Genomic DNA, 23212 nt, shown 5'->3' on the forward strand with positions numbered 1-23212 from the left:
TATGTATCTAGTTTATTTGCCGACTTTCAAACTGCACCTGGCTGTGCGTGCGTGCGTGTGTGTGTCACGCGTGCGTGCGCGCATGTGTGTGTATGTGTGTAGACTAGAGAGGGTGAGTGAGTGAGTGCCACGGCCCTCTGCTGCAGACGGGGGGTTGGGTAGCTGTACCGATTGGTTGCTGCTGCTCACCAACACAGGCAGCCTGGGCTTGTTTTAACATAACCAGGGGCACTTCGACAGCAGGCACACAAATAATGTAGTAAATAAGCTATTGTGGCTGCTACGGGGGACCAGTTATGGCGCGATGAATTCCGCCGCCGCGTTATGGAGAGATTGGCCGGTTATTTTGTGTTTAAAGGTGACAGGCAGCTTTTGGAGAGGCCGCCGCTGATGAGGCGATGAAGCGCAGAGAATGAGAGCTGTGCCTCCTTGGCCTAGCGCTGCTGCAGCTGGGATTGTGCAGATCCGCTTTCACAAACCGAGAAAAATACTCGCTTTGTGCCAAATTGTCCAACATCCGCTGCTGGGTTCGTGGTGAGCGACCTCCAAATGGTGAGTTTTTCGCCCTTTCTCACATGTTGATAGTTTGTTGAACTTGTTCCGATCAGACCTTTTTTGTAGGTGAATAGTAGCTTCCTATGTCGGTGTGTGGCTGTAGCTTATTTTGTGTGAGCCACTCTGCTGCTCTGATGGCTCACACAGTGTCACCACCTCTACTACAGCCCGTACGTTCCCTCCATTGATCACAATAATAATCAGCGATCGCTAAGAGCCAAGTCGGCAGACAAAGCGGCGCTATTTTCTGATAGTAGTCAATGGATTTGTGAACGGAGCAGGTCAGTGGTTGTATCCAGTGTTTTGTCTTGTACCGTCCGACGGCCTCTAGCTCTAGTATGGAGGCCAGCAATGTCGGCTTATTAGTGTGTGTGTGTGTGTGCACACTGCATGGCTGCTTGGCTGGACTGCTCCTTTATACACTCTAGGTTTTCTGTCGCACTGCATGTGATTGTCGCTCTATTTCCGCGATGTGTTTTTGTTGATGTTTGTAGCTGGTGATGTTGTGAAGCAGATGTTTTGCTACATTGTATTGCATGAGTGGGCTCATAGGCTACAATGTATCAAAGCATCTCTGATCTGATCTCTCACACAGATCATTTTAGTCAGAAACCTCAATGGCACATTTTAACCGGTCTAACCTGCATCTTTCTGATTTCGACAGGATAGAGCCATGGCAACATGAGTCAGTCGTACAGACGGGCTGTTAGGGTAGGCTCAGTGTATGGCTCAGGCCAGCCAGAACTGAGGCCCCCCAATGGCCTAACCACTACTTCCTATGGAAACCAATGTGGTGGTGCAAAGCGTGGGTCAGACGCGCCGTCTGCCATGCAACTGCCATCCTCCAGCCTCAAACAGCCACCTGTCCCGGGGTACAATCAGCCAGAGCGATCCCACCGCTACAGCCCGCTGAGGAGGCTGCAGGACCTGAACGCTCTGGTTAGCAGGTCGGACCCGGGCAGCCACCAGAGGGAACGCCGTCGCGCCAGGAACCACTTGCACTCTCCGAGCCCCATCAGCGACACCGACGAGGAGTTTGAGGCTCCGTCGGTCCAGCTGCCGCCCTCTCCGGGCAACGACGATGAGATGGAGGCCATCCAGGTCACGGACAGAAACGGCTTCTCCCCTCACAGTCCCGACAGCCTGGAGCACTGTTCCCCCATCCCCAACGGCTACCTGCATTTTGAGTCCACGCTGTTCGACAGCGCGGACGTCAAGGAGGAGGACGAACACACTGACGAGGAGCTGATCTATTTTCACCACTCCCCGAAATTGAGTCGGGCCCGAACTGTGACAGACTGTAAGACCTCCACGTGCAGCTCAGGGGCGGACAACCGGAGAGCATACAAACCTGCTGTCTTCAATCTGATGTCTAAGACGATATCTGAACTCAACCCCACACTAAGCCCCAGCGCGCTGCCTGAAATCAGCATGGGAGATGGCTGGAGTATGGGCGAGGATTCAGACAGTGATGCTGAACTCACCTCTCCGGTTGATCCTGCTCTCATCTCACCAGCTGGCACCAACTCGAACGTGAGTCTGAACTACCTGGCTGGGCTATTTACTGGGTGACCTCTATCACAACAAGGCTATGTAATGCTACCAGGATACATCTTGGTTTTGGTTCCATTGATGAACTTTGACCCCCTGCCTGACCTGTATTGCTCTGGATCTCTAGCTGTGCCACCCTAAATTGACCTTTCACAGATCCATTACAGCATGTATTGGTACTGGTAGCAAAAATAAAAACATAATTTCACACGATAATACAAATATCAGTGAGTATAAGACCACAGATAATCGATTTAAATCTGTGCTGCCGTGACAGGAAAAACATTTTAATTCCTCCTAATATTATTATAATAACATTACTCAAAACTTCAATCATGGCAGAATTTATAATTTCATAGTCACTATGTGATATCTGTTGAAATAAAGGTTTTTAAGGTTTTGCATGTCTTATGCATCGTGTAATAATGTATTTGCATTGTCCTGTATAGTCCAACAGCCCAAAGAAAAAGGCCCTTCCAGTGGTGCTGTACTTGGAAGGAGACTTGGTGTGGGCTAAGTTCAACAGGCGGCCCTGGTGGCCCTGCAAAATCACCTGTGACCCAAAACAGGGCTCCCACACTAAAATGAAAGGTGAGACTCGATTCATGAAGAGTTGTGGAGATGAGAGGATTTGAATGTGGATGTTATTATTAAGTGAATAATAATAATAATATTATATGTATAAGTATTATGTTGAGTGGCGTTTGACTTTACTCCTGTGATTTTGGTTAAATTCATCATTATTGTGATGTTGTAGCGCCCAGCCACCGTCCTTGTCGGCTGTATTTTCTGGAGACGATTGGGGAGATCGCAGAATGTTCCTGGGTCGAGGCGAAAGCCATTGTTCCTTTTGAGGCAGGCCATCAGTTTGACGAGCTTCCAGTGCTTCGACGGAGAGGGAAGCAAAAAGAAAAGGACTACAAATACACGGTAAGAAAAGGACTACAAATAGACGGTAAGAAAAGGACTACAAATACACGGTAAGAAAAGGACTACAAATAGACGGTAAGAAAAGGACTACAAATAGACGGTAAGAAAAGGACTACAAATACACGGTAAGAAAAGGACTACAAATAGACGGTAAGAAAAGGACTACAAATACACGGTAAGAAAAGGACTACAAATAGACGGTAAGAAAAGGACTACAAATACACGGTAAGAAAAGGACTACAAATACATGGTAAGAAAAGGACTACAAATACACGGTAAGAAAAGGACTACAAATACATGGTAAGAAAAGGACTACAAATACACGGTAAGAAAAGGACTACAAATACATGGTAAGAAAAGGACTACAAATACACGGTAAGAAAAGGACTACAAATACACGGTAAGAAAAGGACTACAAATACATGGTAAGAAAAGGACTACAAATACACGGTAAGAAAAGGACTACAAATACATGGTAAGAAAAGGACTACAAATACACGGTAAGAAAAGGACTACAAATAAAGTAAATGTCCAAAATGACCTAAAAAATCTGGTCAAATTTAATTTACATATCACATTTGATTGTTTATTCTGTTGTTCACAGATACCCAAGAGTTTACTGACGGCGTGGAAAGTTAGCGTGGCAGAAGCGGAGTATCAGCTCCCAGATCGACAACGGAATGCAGAAAGTTTGCTTAATATATCCAACAACGGAGAGGAACGAGTACCCAGCCCGGTCCAACACCACCAACCATCTACTGAAAAGGCGCAGGAGCCCCCCTCTCTCTCCGTGGACCCTGCTAAAGCCCCATCATCCAGTAGTGCGCCCACTGGAGATGAGCCCCGACCCGACACAGTCTCTACTGTAGTTCCAGCCGTCACAAACTCTACTGTCGCTCCAGCCAACAAAAACAAAGCTTGCAAGAAGAAGAAGAAATGCTTGTCTGACATATTTGGCCACATAGTTGGTGGATCAAAGGAGCCGTCGACCATCTTGGATGTGGTCGATCAGTTTCACACAGCAACTCATGCACTAAAAGAAGAGCCAGAGGACTCCCCTTACGCAGACCTGGATTCAGTTCCGATGCTCCATCGTCCCAAACGGACAGAAATATCCCCCGTGCCGGACTCGGACAAAGTGGTCCGGAAAGAACAGGTTTCCAAGAAAGTGAAAGACAAGGATAAGTGCGTTGAGAAAACCACAAATCCTAAGAAGGCAGAGTCCTGCGATTCCTCCGGCGTTTCAACAAATGAATTGATTTCTACTGATACAAAGTCTAAACAGGGTTTGGGCAGCTGTACTGAATTGCCGGACAGTTCGCGTGATAAGCACTCTCTACATCTTCCTGCCAGCAGTGGTCTGATGACAAGGGCCCTAAAAGCAGAAGAAGATACAGAACTCAAGGATGCACTGGCCACAAGCCAAATCTCAACGGATGATCGCATTGACGACGATCACCAGGACACACCTAGTGATGCTCCGATCAAAACCCTGTCCCCTGACTCGGAATCGCCCGGTAATGTATCGTCTTCTACGCGTCACAGCTCTCCAAAAAGGCGCGCAAGAAAGCCGGATAAAAAGCGAATCCGTAACGGCTCATTGATGAAGCCTAAGTGTCCAGTGTCTGCTGTAGCCGCTGTGGAACCTGTTAAGATCAAGACGGAGAACATTGTCTCTGATCTGTCTTCCTGTCCGTCCCCTTCCTCGTCTCTCTCTCCTATGGATGCTTTCCAGGATGTCAAGGAGCTGACGTTTAAATCTCTGGTGAAGGACGACAGCAGTGACTCTGAATCCAGTACCTTCCGGCCCGACTCCAATTACAAATTCAGTACCTTCCTGATGCTCCTGAAGGACATGCACGACACCAGAGAAAAAGATGGCAAGCCCCTCACTGTCCCCCCCTCACCGGTCCTGATCAAGGAGGAGCCCATGCTCATCCCGAACTCTTCAGACAGTCTTAGTCAAGGGGACTCGAAATCGGGGATCAAAGTAGAGGCTGGCCAGCCAAGCAAAACCCCAACACCCCAAAACACATCGGTCAAAGCCAAGAACAGGACTAAAGCTCTCGTGACAAATGACACCGACAACTGTGAAGAGAATCCTGTTCACACTCCGATGGGAGGCTCTGACAAGCAGCGTAGAAAGCAACGACTGCCTGCCAAACTGAAAGTTAGCATACCAGGCCTCTCTCCTGAGCTAGCTGACTTAGCCTACGGCAGAGAGTTTGTTAGTGGCCACGCTGACTTAGCCGAACCCGTACCCCGCCGCCCCGTCACTGCTGAGCCCTCGGCCGGCTACCTCAAAAAGAGCTCTGAATCCAAAGTGGCTCCAAAGAAGCGCTGGCAGATGGTCGAGGAGGTCGCCGAGAAGAACGTGGCCGAGGTTGGAGGTGCGAGCGGGGCGTCTGCTGAGGTGAACGGGTCCTGCTCCATCAGAGGAACGCCAGATCTCGCTCTAAACCAGGCAGCTGAGCAGCAGGCGGAGAGTATCTCACACTCCTCGGAGAAATGCGACTCAGTCGGTAAGATCCACATGGCTACAGTTCAGTTTGTCCGCTGTGACGGCGTAACGGCTAAAAAAAGATCATGTGTTGTTGTTTATCTTATGTTTGTTTACACAGCTCGTTCAGAAAACACGGCTCCTTCAGAAAAAACGGCTCGTTCAGAGAAAACGGCTCGTTCAGAAAACACAGCTCATTCAGAAAACAAACGACTGCGGAAACCAAGTAAAAGGCTCCTGGAGTCGGCTGAGGAGTATGAACAAATATTTCCCCCAAAGAAGAAATCAAAGAAAAGCGTCCAGGAACCCTCCAAGACGGTGAGATGTTCACCTCCCTTTTAGTCCCTTAAACTGCCTCCTACTTGCACAGTGTCCTATTAATGTTTGAGACCCTGATGTAAATGTTAACAAATAAAATAAAATGACCCAGATTAATTTATAACACTATTATAACAAACTGTGCTATATCGAGAGGCAAAGTGACCGCCTACTTCCTGCTTCAGCACTGTACCAGAGATTTTCATCCGCTATTTATTTTCCCATACACATTTAGTAAAATGCTTATAAAAATACTTTTACTGGTTCAAACCAAACGGTACAGATATATTTAGAAACAGGAGAAATCGCATAACATTTCACTGCGACTAAAACGTTAAAAAAAATGTGGGTTTAAAGAAAAAAAAACATTTTGTGTGTTTTTTTTTAAGTTTTGGTCCGAGTGAAATGTTCTATGGTCTCTCCCGATTATAGCGTTAGCTGAACCGTTTGGTTCGACGAAGTACTACTATTTTATAAGCATTTTACGAATTGTCTATGGGAAAATAAATGGCGGATGAAAATCTCTGGTACATTGCTGAAGCAGGAAGTGACGTTCCACTTTGCCTCTCTATACCAATAGTGTCCAGCAATCATATACTTTTGCTGGATGAAATAAAATATTTCCATGTGGAGAACTACACTTTTTTGTTTTGTTTTGTTTTTGTAAGAGAATGACAATTATGTTAAAAGCAAATTGGGGGATGGGTGTGCTTGTTAAAGTAGTGTTTTTGAAAGGTCACTGAAAATATTGTTACTGAAACGGGAATCATTTGTTACACTACTACTTTTTTTTTTTAATTCGTGGTTCAGTGCTTATTACTCTGGTTAGTGACACGTTATTACTGATCAACACGCTCAATGCATTAGACCCCTAATATAACCGATTCTAACCGTGGTTTTTGCTCGCTCGTCTCTCCCAGCGTCCTGACACCACCAGTGATAATGTTACACAGCAGACATCGGGGATGACGGCACCCCCCGATATCGGCACCACCACCACTCCCGGGACTGTTACCTCAACCTCCGCCTCAGCTTTGGTTCCTGTACAGCCCGCCAAGGCTCCGGCAGAACTGGAACAGATTCTATCTCCTCCGGATGGGCTTCCTCCTGTAGCACACTCAACACCCCCGGCCACAACACAACAACGCTCTCGCTCTGCTGCAGAGACCCCAGAAAAAACCCATCTACCTCTCAAATCTGGTAAATAGATACTTCAGTGTGCTGCGTATTGTCATCGTCATCTTAAGTGTGCTGCGTATTGTCATCGTCATCTTATCCAGTATCAACTATCCTGCAGTACCATGTAGAATAGGTGGCCGCTGCAGGCCACAATCGGGATTTACCGTTTTCATTGTTGTGATATTCTTTATTGAGTTTGAATAGGTAATGCATACAGTAGTCACATGACCTTTGTGATATTCTTTATTGAGTTTGAATAGGTAATGCACACATTAGTCACATGACCTTTGTGATATTCTTTATTGAGTTTGAATAGGTAATGCACACATTAGTCACATGACCTTTGTGATATTCTTTATTGAGTTTGAATAGGTAATGCACACATTAGTCACATGACCTTTGCTCTTGGCACAGGGTCAATGAACCAAGATCGAAAGAGGCCGAGGAAGCTGTCCCACAAGGTTCTGGAATGCACCATAGAAGAAGTGTCTGCTACTCCTCCAAAGAAGAAGGTGTGCTGCCGCTGAGAAAGAGACGAAGAAGAAGAGTTCCAATAGACAGTTTGGAGTCGTTTTGAAACTGTTGCTGTATTTTCACAACCTGTTCTGTCTTTGCTTTCTAGGAGTCAAAGAGAATTACCTCAGAGGTCAAGAGGGTCGTCACGGACACTCAGGTACACAAGAGTACACAAGTTTGAAATTAACCCAATAAAAAAACATGTTAGTACCCAAACAGTGTGATGCCACAATGATACACTCATAACACAATGACACCTTGCCATGGACAGGTTGCATCTGTGAAGAAACAAAAGCCTGTACCCAGCACATCGTCTGCCCCGGTCACTGCGGTCCCGCAGCCTCCAGAGAGCAGCGATGTCCTCCTCGCGGCCGCGTCTCCCAGCCCCCCAGGGTGTAAGACCCCCAAGCAGGAGGCACAGCCCCCAGGGTGTAAGACCCCCAAGCAGGAGGCAGACACGGAGGACTGCAGCATCGGGGACAGACAAAACGTACCCAATGGAACACTAACTCCCAAATCTGAGGTCTGCACGTCGCATTGTTCAGTCAGTTCAATTCATAACGCTCTGTGCTTATGGTCATAACTCGTCTTATCTAAAAGGAAACAGAATCTTTCGTCGGAGGCCTTTCTTCACTCTGCATTCCTCATCTCTCTAGGTGCTCGCTCCTGGTCTCAATGACAGTTTCTCCTCCCCCGTGGATGTCAAAGGGAAAATAGGAGCAACAACCTTGAAGGAGAATGTCTGTCAGGTGAGTCAGCCTACGGGGAGTTTCCTGTATTCTCTTCCTTTTGAAGGCTGGGTTTCCTGACACACCCCTGATGTGTCTCAGAAGAACAACAGCCTACCTGACGTTGTGTATCTTCTTGCAGGTGTGTGAGAGGACAGGGGACCTGCTGGTGTGTGAAGGCCAGTGCTATGGAGCCTATCACCCACAGTGTATCGGCCTGTCAGTGGCCCCCAAGGGGAAATTTCTGTGTCATGAATGCAAAACTGGTGGGTACAAGTTTGACTTCTTAGGGGACGTTCACACCAAAAGCGTTTTTTTTCAGTCAGAACGCTATGAAAATCATGTCGAGGGCGCTTCCATTGTGCACAAAACACAGCGCACGGAGCGTTTTCTTTGTGCTCCGTTTGTTTTCCCCTGTAGTCGCGTGCAGTACAGATCAGAACACAACGACCACAAGGACGGTAGCCAGCTAGTTTTGTCTGTTTGATGTTGTTCACTGTCAACATGAAAGCCAGATTATTGCCAATTCTGGCAGCAGCGGAGGTTGAAAATCCCTCGGGAGGAGAAAAGGTAGGATGAGTGAAAAAGTCGAGCAGGGCGCTTTTCCTCTAATATAATGTTCAACTTTTTTTAAAGTTAAAACGCCCACAGCGCTCCTCCAAAACCAACAGACGCCACCAGCGTTTTAATGCCAGGTGCGTTCATTAAGAGAGGAGCACGTTTAGCGCATCCTTACATAGAGAATGAATTGCAGAAAGACGCTGGCAGCTCCAAAAACGCTTTTGGTCTGAATGTCCCCTTATGCAGTTTTGAAAGCAATGTGTCATTGATCGTGAAATGTGTTCCACTGTGCATATAGTTCAGAAAAACAAAACGTGGTCTGTTGCTTTCTTTCAGGTGTCCACTCATGCTTTGTGTGTAAGAAGTCTGGTAACGGGGTGAAGCGATGCATGATCCCCCTGTGTGGGAAGTTCTACCACGCAGAGTGCATCCTGGCCCACTCAGCCACCCAGCCGCACAACAAGAGCTTCCGCTGCTCCCTGCATGTGTGTCTGTCCTGCCACATCACCAACCCCATCAACATCTGCAGCTCCAAAGGTAAGCTCTAAGTTTCAAACACAGAACCATCAGCTCTAGGTTTCAAACACAGAACCGTCAGCTCCAGGTTTCAAACACAGAACCATCAGCTCTAGGTTTCAAACACAGAACCGTCAGCTCCAGGTTTCAAACACAGAACCATCAGCTCTAGGTTTCAAACACAGAACCGTCAGCTCCAGGTTTCAAACACAGAACCGTCAGCTCTAGGTTTCAAACAGAGAACCGCCATTCAGCAGGACGAACACAAACCACGTCTTTACTTGTCACAGATACATCAATGCACACGTGCATGGCGGCTAGTTTATTGTTGTTTATTAAAAGGATCCCCATTAGCTGCTGCCTAGATGACCGCTAATCTTCCTGGAGTCCAATGTACACACACACACACACACACACACACACACACACACACACACACACCCGCTTCAGAGGCACCATGAAATTTGTCCTCCGCATTTGACCCATCCTGGCTCCTCCTTCCACCGGGCGGGGTCAGGAGTGGTGAGCGGCCTGCAGTGCCCGGGGACCAACTTCTTCTTAGACATCGCTGGTCAGGCGATGATCTTCTTTGCCATGTTTTTTAGTGGGGGGTTCTTCTTCTATGGAGGAAATCCCAGGTGAGCACGGGGGGGAACATGCAAACTCCACACCGAAAGGCCCTATTTTTTTTACGAGATAACCCACCTGGGCATTGGTCCCCACAGCGCAACAGCAACCCAGACAGGAATGACAAAATGCTCTTTATTTATTGAATGGACTTTTCATTTCTTTCCGCCCAGGCATTGCCTTTAAACATCATTCACTTTTGTCAGTTTTGCTAAAGAGGACATGAAACATTTGATCTATAATCTTTTGCATTTCTCCTCAGACAAGACAGGACACTGCTTTCAAGTCTGAAATGTACGCAGATTTCCTAGAAAGATGAACAACATTTCAGATTTTCGCCAACTACGGCACTGCTTGATGATGTCTAGGTTGACTAGTAATAGTAAGGATTTTACTATCCAAGTCAGAAACACAACAGCTTATATGTTGTGAGCCTGTACTTAAAATTCTAAATCCTTACTATCAACAAACTAGCTTGTACTCCACTACTGTACTGTGCTGTGCTGTACTGTACTGGACTGGACTGGACTGGACTGGACTGGACTGGACTGGACTGTACTGGACTGTACTGTACTGTACTGGACTGGACTGGACTGGACTGTACTGTACTGTACTTTCAACCTAACAACATCATCTTGCTGTGCCCTAGTTGGCGAAAAGCTGAAATGTTCATCTTTCTAGCAAATCTAGGTAAATTTCAGACTTGAAAGCATGTCCTGTCTTGTTTGAGGTGAAATGCAAATGAACTAGTCATACATTATGATAAAATATGTCATGTCCTCTTTAAGGACAACGGTGTGCTAAGAATGAAATGGCAACATGCCCATGGGACATTATTTGGATCAAGGTATGGTAAAATATCACTTTAAAATAAATTATTTTTAATAATTAATTCAATAATAATAATAATAATCAATTAATAAATTAATTGTTTTTGTTTTTAGGATAAATTTAGTAATAACAAAATGCTGTCTAGTCTACTCATAGACATGCCAGTGTCCAACTGCATCGATTTTCAATTCTATAAATGTGTTTTTGTGGGGCCTGATGATCACCTGCATGCTGATTTACTCGATTATGTTTGGAAAGCAGAACGATGGAATTTGTCCTTGATATTGTGCATCTTTGCATGTCAGCGTCTGTCTGGCCAATACACACCTGGTGGCCACTTCTTCAGGTATACCTATGGGATGGTCTATATGCGTGGCCAGACAAGTGGAGCTAGCATCCATGTACCTTGGTGTTCATGCTTCTCGTGACGTGAAACCTGCAACATGTTAGTAGTCGCTGTAGAACAATTCCCATTGGGATGAGCCAGGAGTTCCGGTTTCTCTCCCCCCCTCCCCCCCCTCCCCCAGCCACGGATGTGCTGCAGCGCCCTCTGGTGCACGGCTTCTCGTCCGACTCCAATGGGGCCAGTTGTTTTGGCCACAATTACGAAACTCCATGCGTCCTCCATTGTGTTTCCAGATGACACACAAACCAGTTAGGAGGACCACCTTTGACCTAAATTCTTCAAAGCATGTTTTCATCAAGGTGCTGGAGATGTTCCACGGGTACCTTGGTCCATGCTTATTTGATAGCATCACAAAGAAGTGCAACTATTGTGGCAGCACATTCATGCTACGAAGATCTTGTTCCACTTCATCCCACATTTACTGGGTGGAGATCTGGGACCTTCTCCTCTGAACCCGTTATGGAGGCATTTTCATATTCAGGACTGCGGGGCTGACGGGATTCCTTTTGTTTATTCCACCATTCTCTGTGAAATCTGGTACACAATCAGTCCAGGAGGTGGACTGTTTCTGCCACCAAACCACTGAGATAAAACAAATAAATAAATAATTTAAATGTATTATTTATTTATCATATAAATACATAAAATAATCTTTATATGTCGATGGTTAAAAGTCGCTTAAATCGCACATCTTGCCCACGCGTTTCGTCAAACAGTAGCTCAATATCTCTGCCCGGTCTGCATATGTTATTCTTGTGCTTTATTTGTATGTGACTCACTATGTGGAGGAGTGAACTGTGTGTGTAAATGTGTGTGTAAAAACTGTCAATAGACTGCACAGTATTGAGGCTCTGTCCACAATGTAAACACGGGATGCACTAGGTGTTAACCCATTGATACCTGATGCAGCATTTGTGTGTGTATCCCTTTAAGACCGCGAACCGCGTCACGCGGTTCGCGGTCTTAAAGGGATACACACACAAATGAGGGATATACACGCAAATGCTGCATCAGGTATCAATGGGTTAAAGTCAGTGCATTTGAGCCATTTCCTGGCACCCTGGTTTATTGTTTATTGTGGATCCCCATTAGTCTACTCTACAACCAAAGGCGAGACTACTCTTCCTGGGGTCCAAACACGTAAAATACAAACACAAAAATCCAAAAGCATTGGAGTAAAAACAACACAACAAAGATAAATAAAAACAAACAAAAACAAGTGAGTCAATATTCATGTCAGATATTTGATATTCATGTCAGTCAAATATCAACCGTATCAACTCTGCTCATAAACAAAAAGAAATGTATCGGTCTTCCCGAGTAATTGCACCAGCAAAAACAACTTATACTGACCTTTTGTTTACCATACTTACATTAGACCATCATATTATAATTGAAATACTTGATTACAATATAATAATACATAATGCATAATATCTAATACCGTAATACAAATTCCTTCCATGTTACACAATTAACAAATCAATAAATCAAAGACCAAAATCTATCTCATTATTCATAACTGCAAGTTTTAACTTTTTTTTAAACATACATTTGTTCCTTGCCATAGTTATATTTCTCTGTATTTTATTCCAGTAAGCAACTGCTCTATACATTACCGTCTTTTTCAGTGCATTTGTTTTTGGTAGAGGTAGAGTAAACCGTGAATCCACTGCTTGCCTTGTGGTATATCCATGTCTAGACTTAGTTGGGTACAGTTGTGCGTACAAGCCCTCTGGTTTCCCAGTATTCCTAGCTTGTACCCTCTGCAGTACCCTCTCTTCTAGCTTGTACACTCTGCAGTACCCTCTCTTCTAGCTTGTACACTCTGCAGTACCCTCTCTTTTGATGATCCCTTACAACTTCAACCCACTGTATGACTCAAAGAAACAAGGCGACAGAGGAGACATTCAAAGCGTTCCATGAGATACAGGTTATTGCTTCAAGTTTTTGTGACTTGATTCACTTTGTCTTATGTGTTGGGTATTTATTATTATTATAATTATGCTTTTTTTTTTTTTTGCATCAGGGAACTAGACATTATTGCTGGGCTTTGTGCACGTAAGGAAAGGAGTGTACACATGAACTTTAGTCAGAGTTGGAGTCTGTGTGAAATTGTAATGTGGAGGTGGTGGACACGCCTTGATTTAAATCAGCGATACTCAACCCGAGGCTCTAGAGCCACATGCGGCTCCTTTATGGGTAGTTGTGGCTCTTTTAAGTCCTACTATAAATAAATAAAAATATCATAAAATAATGGGAGGAAAGGGACCTTTTTTTTGGGCATTGTGGCTCTTGCAAAGCCTTTTTTTTGTGTCACTGTGGCTCCTGAGGTAGGGCAAGGTTGAGTACCACTGATTTACATATTCATCACCTCAAGTAAGTAGTACACATCTTGCAGGAGGCCGCGTATCCCTGTGTGTAACTCCAGTGTTGGAGCTGGAGCTGTGGGGTTCACAACGTAAATTACGATTTCGTCAAGATCTGAATCATCAAATTGATCACTGAAAAACTAAAAAAAGCACTATTGCACAACTTTGTGTGTGATGATGTTGTTCCAAAGCTTGGATGAAATGCGTTTGCAGAGACTAAAAGTGTCTTTCCTTCCTGTTTCCTTGATGTAGGTCGGTTGGCTCGATGTGTGCGCTGCCCCACAGCCTATCACGCCAATGACAACTGCATGGCAGCAGGCAGCTTGGTGCTGGCGAACAACAGCTTCCTCTGTCCCAACCACTTCACTCCACGCAAGGGCTGCAAGAACCATGAGCACATCAATGTCAGCTGGTGCTTCGTCTGCTCTGAAGGTGAGTCTGGTGATGATTTGTGTCAATCTCCGTTGTCATCAAAGCAGATCTACTACCAGTGTTGGGGGTAACTCATTACAAAAGTAATATATTACATGTAATATATTACTTTTAGCAGTAACTCGGTAATATAACTTATTACCAATAGGATTTCAGTAATATTATACCAGTTACTTTGTCAAGTAACACAAGTTACATATTGAGTTACTTTTTTTTAATCAAAGCACATATTTAAATAAAGATACCATTATTTCCTGATAAAATTGTGTGTTTTCATGCAAATAACCACTATAGATGACAATAAAAAAAGGAAAAGGATAACATTTAGAATCTTGGATGGTTCTGATGGGTTCTGATGGACTGATTTCAAGACACTTGAAATTATTTTCCGGGATGATTCCGGGGCGGCGATGTCATTCTGCTACTGCTGTTATTTTGGTGAAAGTAATGCAAAAGTAGTGTAATAAGTAACAAGTTACCCTACACAGACAGTAATATTGTAAAGTAACTTATTACTTTCAAATGAAAGTAACTAGTAATATGTAGTATATTACATTTTGAAAGTAACTTGTACTTTAAGCGTACTTGTACAGTATATTTCGGAATATGAGTTTGTGTTAGACCATAACTTCGAGGCGTGTTCACACTATTCCACTTTTTTCAAACTGTGACCAAAAAAGGGGTGTGGCAGCATTTGAACAAAAAGTGTTTGCCTTTAAGTTCGAACAGCCTGGCTACTCTCAAGAAGTTTTTTTGCAGCAAATAAGAAATAGTCTTATTTTGACCACCGTGCACTTTCAAATTGTTTCACAATCAGCCAATATGAAAACCAGCTTTGATTAACATCAAGAGAGTGGTACACTCTTGCTTCCTCCAGTTGAGAGCTACTGTCTTTCCACAGGGTTTTTATCAGGATGTAATCTGGAGAAAGTCATTCATCCTTAGATGACTGTAACTCTATTCTAGCATCGATCAAAAGTCTCAAACTCTCGCATCTCTCGTTTTACAATGTAAAGAAGATGCTGCGTGTCATCACCAGCTGAACAAGAATGTCTGATGTTACAAAACAAATTCCTGCTTTTTCATATTAGCAGCGCAAAAATGAGCCACAAAATACAGTTGTGCACTGGTTTTGTTGAATAGTGTAAAGACGGTAAAGACGCTTTCCACTTTGTTGCCGTCTCAGTGATGTGTTGTGTCTTGCTGCGGCCTGCAGGGGGCAGCCTGCTGTGCTGTGAGGCCTGTCCTGCTGCTTTCCACCGGGAGTGTCTGAGCATGGAGATGCCCGAGGGCAGCTGGTTCTGCAACGACTGCAAAGCTGGGAAGAAGCCTCGCATCAAGGACCTCCTGTGGGTCAAGTGGGGACGTTACAGGTAAGGAGAGAGAAATAGTCTCCCCCTATTATTGATAGTGGTTCTCTTCTCACCAAAGGCTGATGAACATTTGACCCTGGGGTCTCTCATTGCTCAAGGTGGTGGCCCGCAGAAGTCTGTCTCACCAAAGACGTCCCAAATAACATCTTGAGGATGAAGCATGAGGTGGGAGAGTTCCCGGTGCAGTTCTTTGGCTCCAAAGACTTTGTGTGGACGTACCAGGCCAGAGTCTTCCCCTACATGGAAGGAGACACGCAGAACATAGAGAAGATGGGCAAGGGTGCTGATGCAATCTACAAGACAGGCATGTAGCCTATTAACTGTCTTTTTTTGCAAGTGCTCGATTGAAAATGTTATTACACATTTTTAGTTCACTTGGCTCAAGTTATTATTTTAAATAGTTTAAGTAAACACTGTATCTGTTCTTGTAGCCCTGACTGAAGCAGCAGAGCGCTTCAAAGAGCTGCAGGCGGAGAAGGAGATGAAGCAGCTTCAGGAGGAGAGAAAGAATGACAAGAAACCTCCTCCATACAGACACATTAGGGTAACAGCGTATCAACAAAAACACACTTTGTTAGACTGACCAATAATAACGATAACATGTGACGCTTAAGAAAAAAAACTGTGCCATTGTCTCAGGTGAACCGACCAATCGGCAAGGTGCAGATCATCACGGCCGACCTGTCGGAGATCCCGCGCTGCAACTGCAAGGCGTCCGACGAGAACGCGTGCGGCGGCGACTCGGAGTGCATCAACCGCATGCTGATGTACGAGTGCCACCCTCAGGTGTGCGTGGCGGGGGAGCGCTGTCAGAACCAGGCCTTCACAAAGCGCCAGTACACCACCGTGGAGATCTTCAGGACGTTGTCCCGTGGCTGGGGCTTACGCAGCATCTGCGACATCAAGAAGGTCGGCAGCCCGGGAGAAAGCCGAGAGAATATTTTTGATAAATGTGATATGAACTATCCACATTTTCCTCGTTCCCTTCTGTTTGACCATCTCTTCTTTGCTCGCTCGCTTCTCTCTCTCTCTCTCTCTCTCTCTCTCTCTCTCTCTCTCTCTCTCTCTCTCTCTCTCTCTCTCTCTCTCTCTCTCAGGGGGCCTTTGTGAACGAATATGTGGGAGAGGTGATCGATGAGGAAGAATGTCGAACCAGGATCCGACATGCTCAGGAGAACGACATCTGTAACTTCTACATGCTTACACTGGACAAGGTGAGTCTGAGTCAAACAAAACAACGTGGTGCACGCCGGGGGAGCAGCACACGCCATTTGTCATTCAAATGAAATGCTCGGTGCGTGTCCTAAGCCTACGCTTGTACGTCGTTATGTCAGGACCGGATCATCGATGCCGGGCCCAAGGGCAACCAGGCTCGCTTCATGAACCACTGTTGCCAGCCCAACTGTGAGACTCAGAAGTGGACTGTGAACGGGGACACCAGGGTGGGGCTGTTCGCTCTGCAGGACATCGCAAAAGGTCCCAACTCGTTGTCTTTTTATTGATCATATTATTATATTATATTATATTATATTATATTATATATTATATTATTGATCATTTATATTATCAGTGAGTAATATCAGAATGCAGATGATTTTTGTTATAATCTGAGTACAGTGTGGAGCTAATGCAGTACATACAACAGGTGTGGAGCTGACATTCAACTACAACCTGGAGTGTCTTGGCAATGGGAAGACTGTGTGTAAATGTGGAGCGCCCAACTGCAGCGGTTTCCTGGGTGTCCGACCGACAAAGGTGAAGACTCACATTTCAACACTTTTAGCTCGGCCTGATTGTGATATTGCTGTCAGACTACACCAAATACATAAAACATTTGGGAAAATAGTAAAATTCCCCCAAACTACTGTATCTCTGAACTATCTCATTAACCAGATCACACACATTTAGGCTATTCTATGTGGTCTCCTTTTGATAACTAATGTAATATTGTTTCACTTCCATTCACTGAGCCTCCCCTGAAACTGCTTGGAGGCACCCCCCCCCCCCCTCCCCCCGGGGAGGCCCGCCTCCCACTTTGAAAACCCCTGTGTTAGACCATCTTCTGAGCGTCTTTGTCCATGTGCAGAACCAGCCGTCTGCAGAGAAGCTGAAGGAAGGCAAGAAGAAGGTCCCTGGCAAGAAGAAGACCAAGCAGGAGGTGACCAAGGAGAGGGAGGACGAGTGCTTCAGCTGCGGCGACGGGGGACAGATCGTGTCCTGCAAGAAACCCGGCTGCCCCAAGGTCTACCATGCCGACTGTCTCAACCTGGCCAAGAGACCTGCAGGCAAGTGGGGTGGAGATGCTTCATTGTATCACATGCAGTTCTGCCAAGAAGGCTTCGTACCTACTATTATATTATACTACTAAAAATCTGTGATTTTTTTGTGTTTTTATGACCAAGAACAACACTGGCAGGTCTCTGGCACAGCTGACAGTGGTCTGTAACTGACATGAATAATGAAATCACATTTTCACAATAGAGACACTAGCTGATTAGAGTGGGGATCCAACTGAGAATAGGTCATACATCATCATGCAAAATATTGGAATAATAATACTGCTTTGCCATTTGCTTTTTTTGGCTTTAGAACAAAATGTTTTGCAATGCTGATGTCTCACTCATACTAGCACGGACCTCCATCAATGAACAGTTGAAAAAAGGTCATAATTTTGGCGTTTCTACAGCAGAATAAAATGTAACTAAAATTGCGGTTCATTTTTCTGCCCCCACGACACATGGACACATTTTTGTATTATGATATATTGAATTTCAATATATTGTCCCATCCCTAGAAGCCAGAAATCTCAGCACCTGGCTAAACCATTGGTAATCATTAACAACCCTGGCAACCCTCTGCAGTTTATTAATGTCATTTTTATGCTATGGGACAATAAACATTGTATTTATTGCACCTTTAACCTCAAAATGACCAAATCATGTTGGCTTATCATGAGCAATAAGCGTGAACTTGTGTCTCCAGGGCGATGGGAGTGTCCGTGGCACCAGTGTGACGTGTGTGCTAAAGAGGCGGCCTCGTTCTGTGAGATGTGCCCCAGCTCGTACTGTAAGGAACACCGTGAAGGCATGCTCTTCATCTCCCGGCTGGACGGCAAGCTGTCGTGCAGCGAGCACGACCCGTGCGGCGCCGACCCCCTGGAGCCGGGCGAGATCCGCGAATACGTGCCCGACGACGGGACCCCCGGGGCCGCTGAGGCCCTGCCCCCGCCTCCCTCCCTGGTCCCCGAATCCAGAGCCGACTCTGCCGCCACCGGCCTGCCCTCCTCCCCCCCCGACGGGGAGGAGCGGGACCCTCCCCCTCGCCTCTACATCAACACAAAGACCGCTACCTCGTGTTTCTTACCCTCCAGCAGCAGGTCCTACCTTGCGGACAGAACTGAAGGGTTCTCCTCTCCTTCCTCCTTCTCCAAGGGCGAGAAGGAGGACGGCGAGGTAGAGGACGGGGATTTGGACGAGTTAGAAGTGGAGGAGGAGGAAGATGAGGATGATGAGGACGACGACGACGAGGAGGAGGACGACGACGACGACGACGATGACGACGACGGCGACGACATCGAGGAGATGGAAGTCGTGGTAGATGAGGAGGATGAGCAGCAGTACGGAGGTGAACTGGTGGGGGAGGAAGAGGAGGAGGAGGAGGAGGAGGATGAGGAGGGGGATGTGTATGACACTTGGGGGGACTACGTGGGGGACGACACCGAGGAGGGAGAGGTGGACGAGTGGTGGAGAGTGGAGGACGATGACAAGTGAGCCGGCTCGCCTCCCTCTTCGGACTCGGCCAATCCGCTCCCTCGAAGCCACTCTGCTCTCGACAGAAAAACTAAACGTAGGAAAAGACTATACAGTAGAGTGTGTTGGTTTGGTACCTAGTTGAGTGCGACACTGCCTTCATTTTGGTACTGTATTGCCTTCCCGTCCCCGGGGCTGCGGACCGATGCAGTGGGGGGATGCGTACTGGTGCTATGGCTCGAGGACCGATCGGCTCGGTCCTGTTAAAAACTTCTGTCTATAATGTTTATTTGTGTCTGGTGCTGTTATGTTCTTTCTCTCAAAGTTGTTTACATTTTATTTTATATTTTTTTTTTGCCTTTTCTATGTTTGGAATATATATATAAAAAGAGGAAAAAAACGGGATGAGAAGTCTCATCCTACCACTGACTGTCATCGCGCGGGCATCCTATCTCGTTGTCATTTGTCTTCATCTTGTCTTTCTAAATCAAAAAGAGTGGTGGAAAAAGAGTGTTCTCACTGATCCATGTTCTAAAAACACAACACAACACCTGCTTGATGCTTCTAACGGATACAGAGAAATAAACCATTCGAATCATGTGAACTGCAGAGCTTCTCCCGAAAGAAACGTCTTCTCTTTTTGTGTGTGATTCTACTGCTTCTAATCTAAATTAACCCCCTTTCCTCCATTTTACAGGTAGGTCAGAGCTGAGTGCCGGACACAGAGAAGATGACATTTCTGTCATATACTTGCCTCCAAATGCATCACAGATATCACTAAAGGTCTTTGCACACACAGTCCATCACAGATATCACTAAAGGTCTTTGCACACACAGTCCATCACAGATATCACTAAAGGTCTTTGCACACACAGTCCATCACAGATATCACTAAAGGTCTTTGCACACACAGTCCATCACAGATATCACTAAAGGTCTTTGCACACACAGTCCATCACAGATATCACTAAAGGTCTTTGCACACACAGTCCATCACAGATATCACTAAAGGTCTTTGCACACACAGTCCATCACAGATATCACTAAAGGTCTTTGCACACACAGTCCATCACAGATATCACTAAAGGTCTTTGCACACACAGTCCATCACAGATATCACTAAAGTTCTTTGCACACACAGTCCATCACAGATATCACTAAAGGTCTTTGCACACACAGTCCATCACAGATATCACTAAAGGTCTTTGCACACACAGTCCATCACAGATATCACTAAAGGTCTTTGCACACACAGTCCATCACAGATATCACTAAAGGTCTTTGCACACACAGTCCCATTGTTTTCCTATGTGTGTTTTTTAATCCGTCATCTGAAAACACAGACGGGTCCCAGCTCGCAAAAATCTATTGACTGATGCGAAAAACGCAGAAAATCGAACCTCGTCCGAAAACTTAAATGACGGACGTAATTGTCGGACTCGGTGTGTCAATGATGATTGACACAAATGAGGTTGTATTCTTTTTTTTTGCCGTGCGTCAATTTCGGACGAAAACACGGACTTGGTGTGCAAAAGCTATGAGTGGTTGAGGAAACATTGTTATTCCATCCATTAAATTTGAGTAAAATCATCATTTCCATCCCTCATAGGTCACATCTGGTAGAGGAATGTATGTTTGAAAGCATAATAGATGACAAGGCCAGCAGTGTACTGCTTTGAGAGGTCATGTTTTGTATGTTTTAGTGTATATACAGTAGGCTATCTGGTAAATAACCTAGTCATGCGATGACTTAAAGGCGTACAGAACATTGCAGATTTTTATGAAATAGAGTTTTATACCTCTGAAATGGGTCTTGTGGTGCTGCGATCGCTTCTTCACAACATCCTTGGTGCAGGTGACCGTCTCAGATGACCATTTGTTCACGTAGAGAAAACCTATCTGGAATGTCAGTGTAGATGGAATGTCAGTGTAGATGAATGTCAGTGGAGATGAATGTCAGTGGAGATGAATGTCAGTGGAGATGAATGTCAGTGGAGATGAATTGCAGATTGCCAGGCAGCTTCTGAGTCACTGGTCGGTTCTTCTCATGCTTAAGGAGTTGCTCCAGTTTCCTCATTTGCCAGGCGCTCATGCTCATGTTGGGCTCTCTGTTAGAGGGACACATTCCTGTGAGAAGCAACAACACCAAGCGAGGCTGCAATGAGGATATTGAAAGACAAAATCCTACATGCCATCCTATTTTAATGTTATTTGACTTTCTTTATATATATACTGTATATATATATATATATATATATATGACACACACCGGTAGGCTATATATATATATGTATGTGTGTATAGGGGCATTAACATGAGAAATGACCAATCACAGCAGGAGAGAGGGTTAAAAATAGGGAGACTCCTGCAAGTGTTGGCAGGTATGATGTCAAATGTATGGCCCTTCACTTACTTTATGTAAATCAGTATGGTGGAAAGAATTGCCCACGCCTACAGTGCCCCTGGGCACTGTGGGGGTGGGAGGGAGGGGTTCCCCCTCTCCTCTCCCCCTCTCTCCCTCTCCTCTCCCCCTCTGCTCTCCTCCTCTCCTCTGGTTCCCCCTCTCCTCTCCCCTCCTCTGGTTCCCCCTCTCCTCTCCCCCTCTGCTCTCCTCTCCTCTCTCCCCTCCTCTCCTCTGGTTCCCCCTCTCTTCTCTCCTCCTCTCCCCCTCTCCCCTGGTTCCCCCTCCTCTGCCCCTCTCTCTCCTCCTCTCCCCCCTCTCTCTCCTCTGGTTCCCCCTCTCCTCTCCCCCTCTCTCCTCTGGTTCCCCCTCTCTCCTCTCCCCCTCTCTCTCCTCCTCTCCCCCTCTCTCCCCTCCTCTCCTCTGGTTCCCCCTCTCCTCTCCCCCTCTGCTCTCCTCTCTGGTTCCCCCCCTCTCTCTCCTCCTCTCTCCCCTCTCCTCTGGTTCCCCCTCTCTCTCCTCCTCTCCCCCCTCTCTCTCCTCTGGTTCCCCCTCTCCCCCCTCTCTCTCCTCTGGTTCCCCCTCTGCTCTCCTCTCTCCCCTCCTCTCCTCTGGTTCCCCCTCTCTCCTCTCCCCTCCTCTCCTCTGGTTCCCCCTCTCTCCTCTCCCCCTCTCTCTCCTCCTCTCCTCCCTCTCTCTCTGGGGGTTCCCCCCACCCACCCCCATCTGCGGTCGCCTTTTATACACGTCCCAAACAACGCAGGACAACGTGATTGGCTGGCTCAGATACGTATCGTCGCCGTGAAGTCACATTTTCGAGCAGCCCCCGTCAGCCGACGGCACCCCCTCCCCGTGCGGCTGAATTATGCTCACCCTGCTGTGAAGGGCGCGGGGGTGGAGCGAGGGGCGGGCGCGTCAAATTACGTAAATTTGTTGGCCGTGGTTATTCGCTAGCTCCAACGGCCGCTCGCGTTGTGCCTGATTTTTTTTCTAACAGCGCGAGCTTCTCTCCAAACATGTCCGCTTTCGAGCCACTGAACCCTGAACTATGAGCTGTGTTTTCGCCACATTTCGGAGGGCGGGGCGAGGCTCTGACGGACGACCATGTTTAGGCCTTAAGAGCACCTAAAGCTTCTGGCATACTCTTCGCGCACGCGCTGGAGGCGGGGCTCCGAGGAGGGCGCGCGCAATCTGCGCGGGCCAAAACAGAACATACTCAGTGCGCAGCTCCAGGCTCCAGGCAGTCTGAATGAAATTGAATGTAACGTTCCCAATTCTATGTATTAAATTAGAAAAAACGACCCTCAACATTTGGGAAGGCTAAGCCACACAACTAGTTCGTTATAATCGAACGCCATGCTTCTAAGGCAACTTGACGATGGTGAGGACTCAATCACAGCAGATATCCGCTGATAGCCTACCACGGAGATCTCACAGGCACAGGCAGCAAAACCCGATGCGCTGATAGAAAAATCTCCATGGACGCGCCGCGCTGCGCTCAGGCCTCGCCCCCCGACACGCCCCGTGCGATTACGTCATAATCGCCGTGCGCCCTATGCGCTTGGCTGGGCGCAAAGAGTATAGACCAAATCACCGTGACGTCACCATGTAAACAAATTTACTTCCGGGTACCACTTGGGGAAGTGCGTGTTGTCAAATAAATGCTG

The 23212-nt window shown here is 46.3% G+C and overlaps 1 protein-coding gene across 1 annotated transcript; it reads left to right on the forward strand.

The window, feature by feature from the left end:
• Positions 1-255: 255 nt before the first annotated feature.
• Positions 256-19165, forward strand: nsd1a (nuclear receptor binding SET domain protein 1a; the record flags this gene model as incomplete). The annotated part of the gene is made up of 23 exons (XM_083652549.1): positions 256-552; positions 1220-2088; positions 2556-2697; positions 2864-3036; positions 3641-5558; positions 5658-5854; positions 6775-7054; positions 7448-7545; positions 7656-7706; positions 7821-8072; positions 8206-8298; positions 8420-8543; positions 9175-9375; positions 13843-14022; positions 15239-15395; positions 15494-15699; positions 15827-15939; positions 16035-16304; positions 16493-16609; positions 16730-16871; positions 17041-17150; positions 17482-17680; positions 18378-19165. Exons 2-23 carry the CDS (start codon positions 1237-1239, stop codon positions 19163-19165), a joined length of 6663 nt encoding a protein of 2220 aa, XP_083508675.1. The 5' UTR covers positions 256-552; positions 1220-1236.
• Between the last annotated feature and the right edge of the window lie 4047 nt (positions 19166-23212).

Source organism: Poromitra crassiceps (assembly GCF_964638095.1).
Source record: "Poromitra crassiceps genome assembly, chromosome: 15".
In the NCBI taxonomy this organism is placed as follows: Eukaryota; Metazoa; Chordata; class Actinopteri; order Beryciformes; family Melamphaidae; genus Poromitra; species Poromitra crassiceps.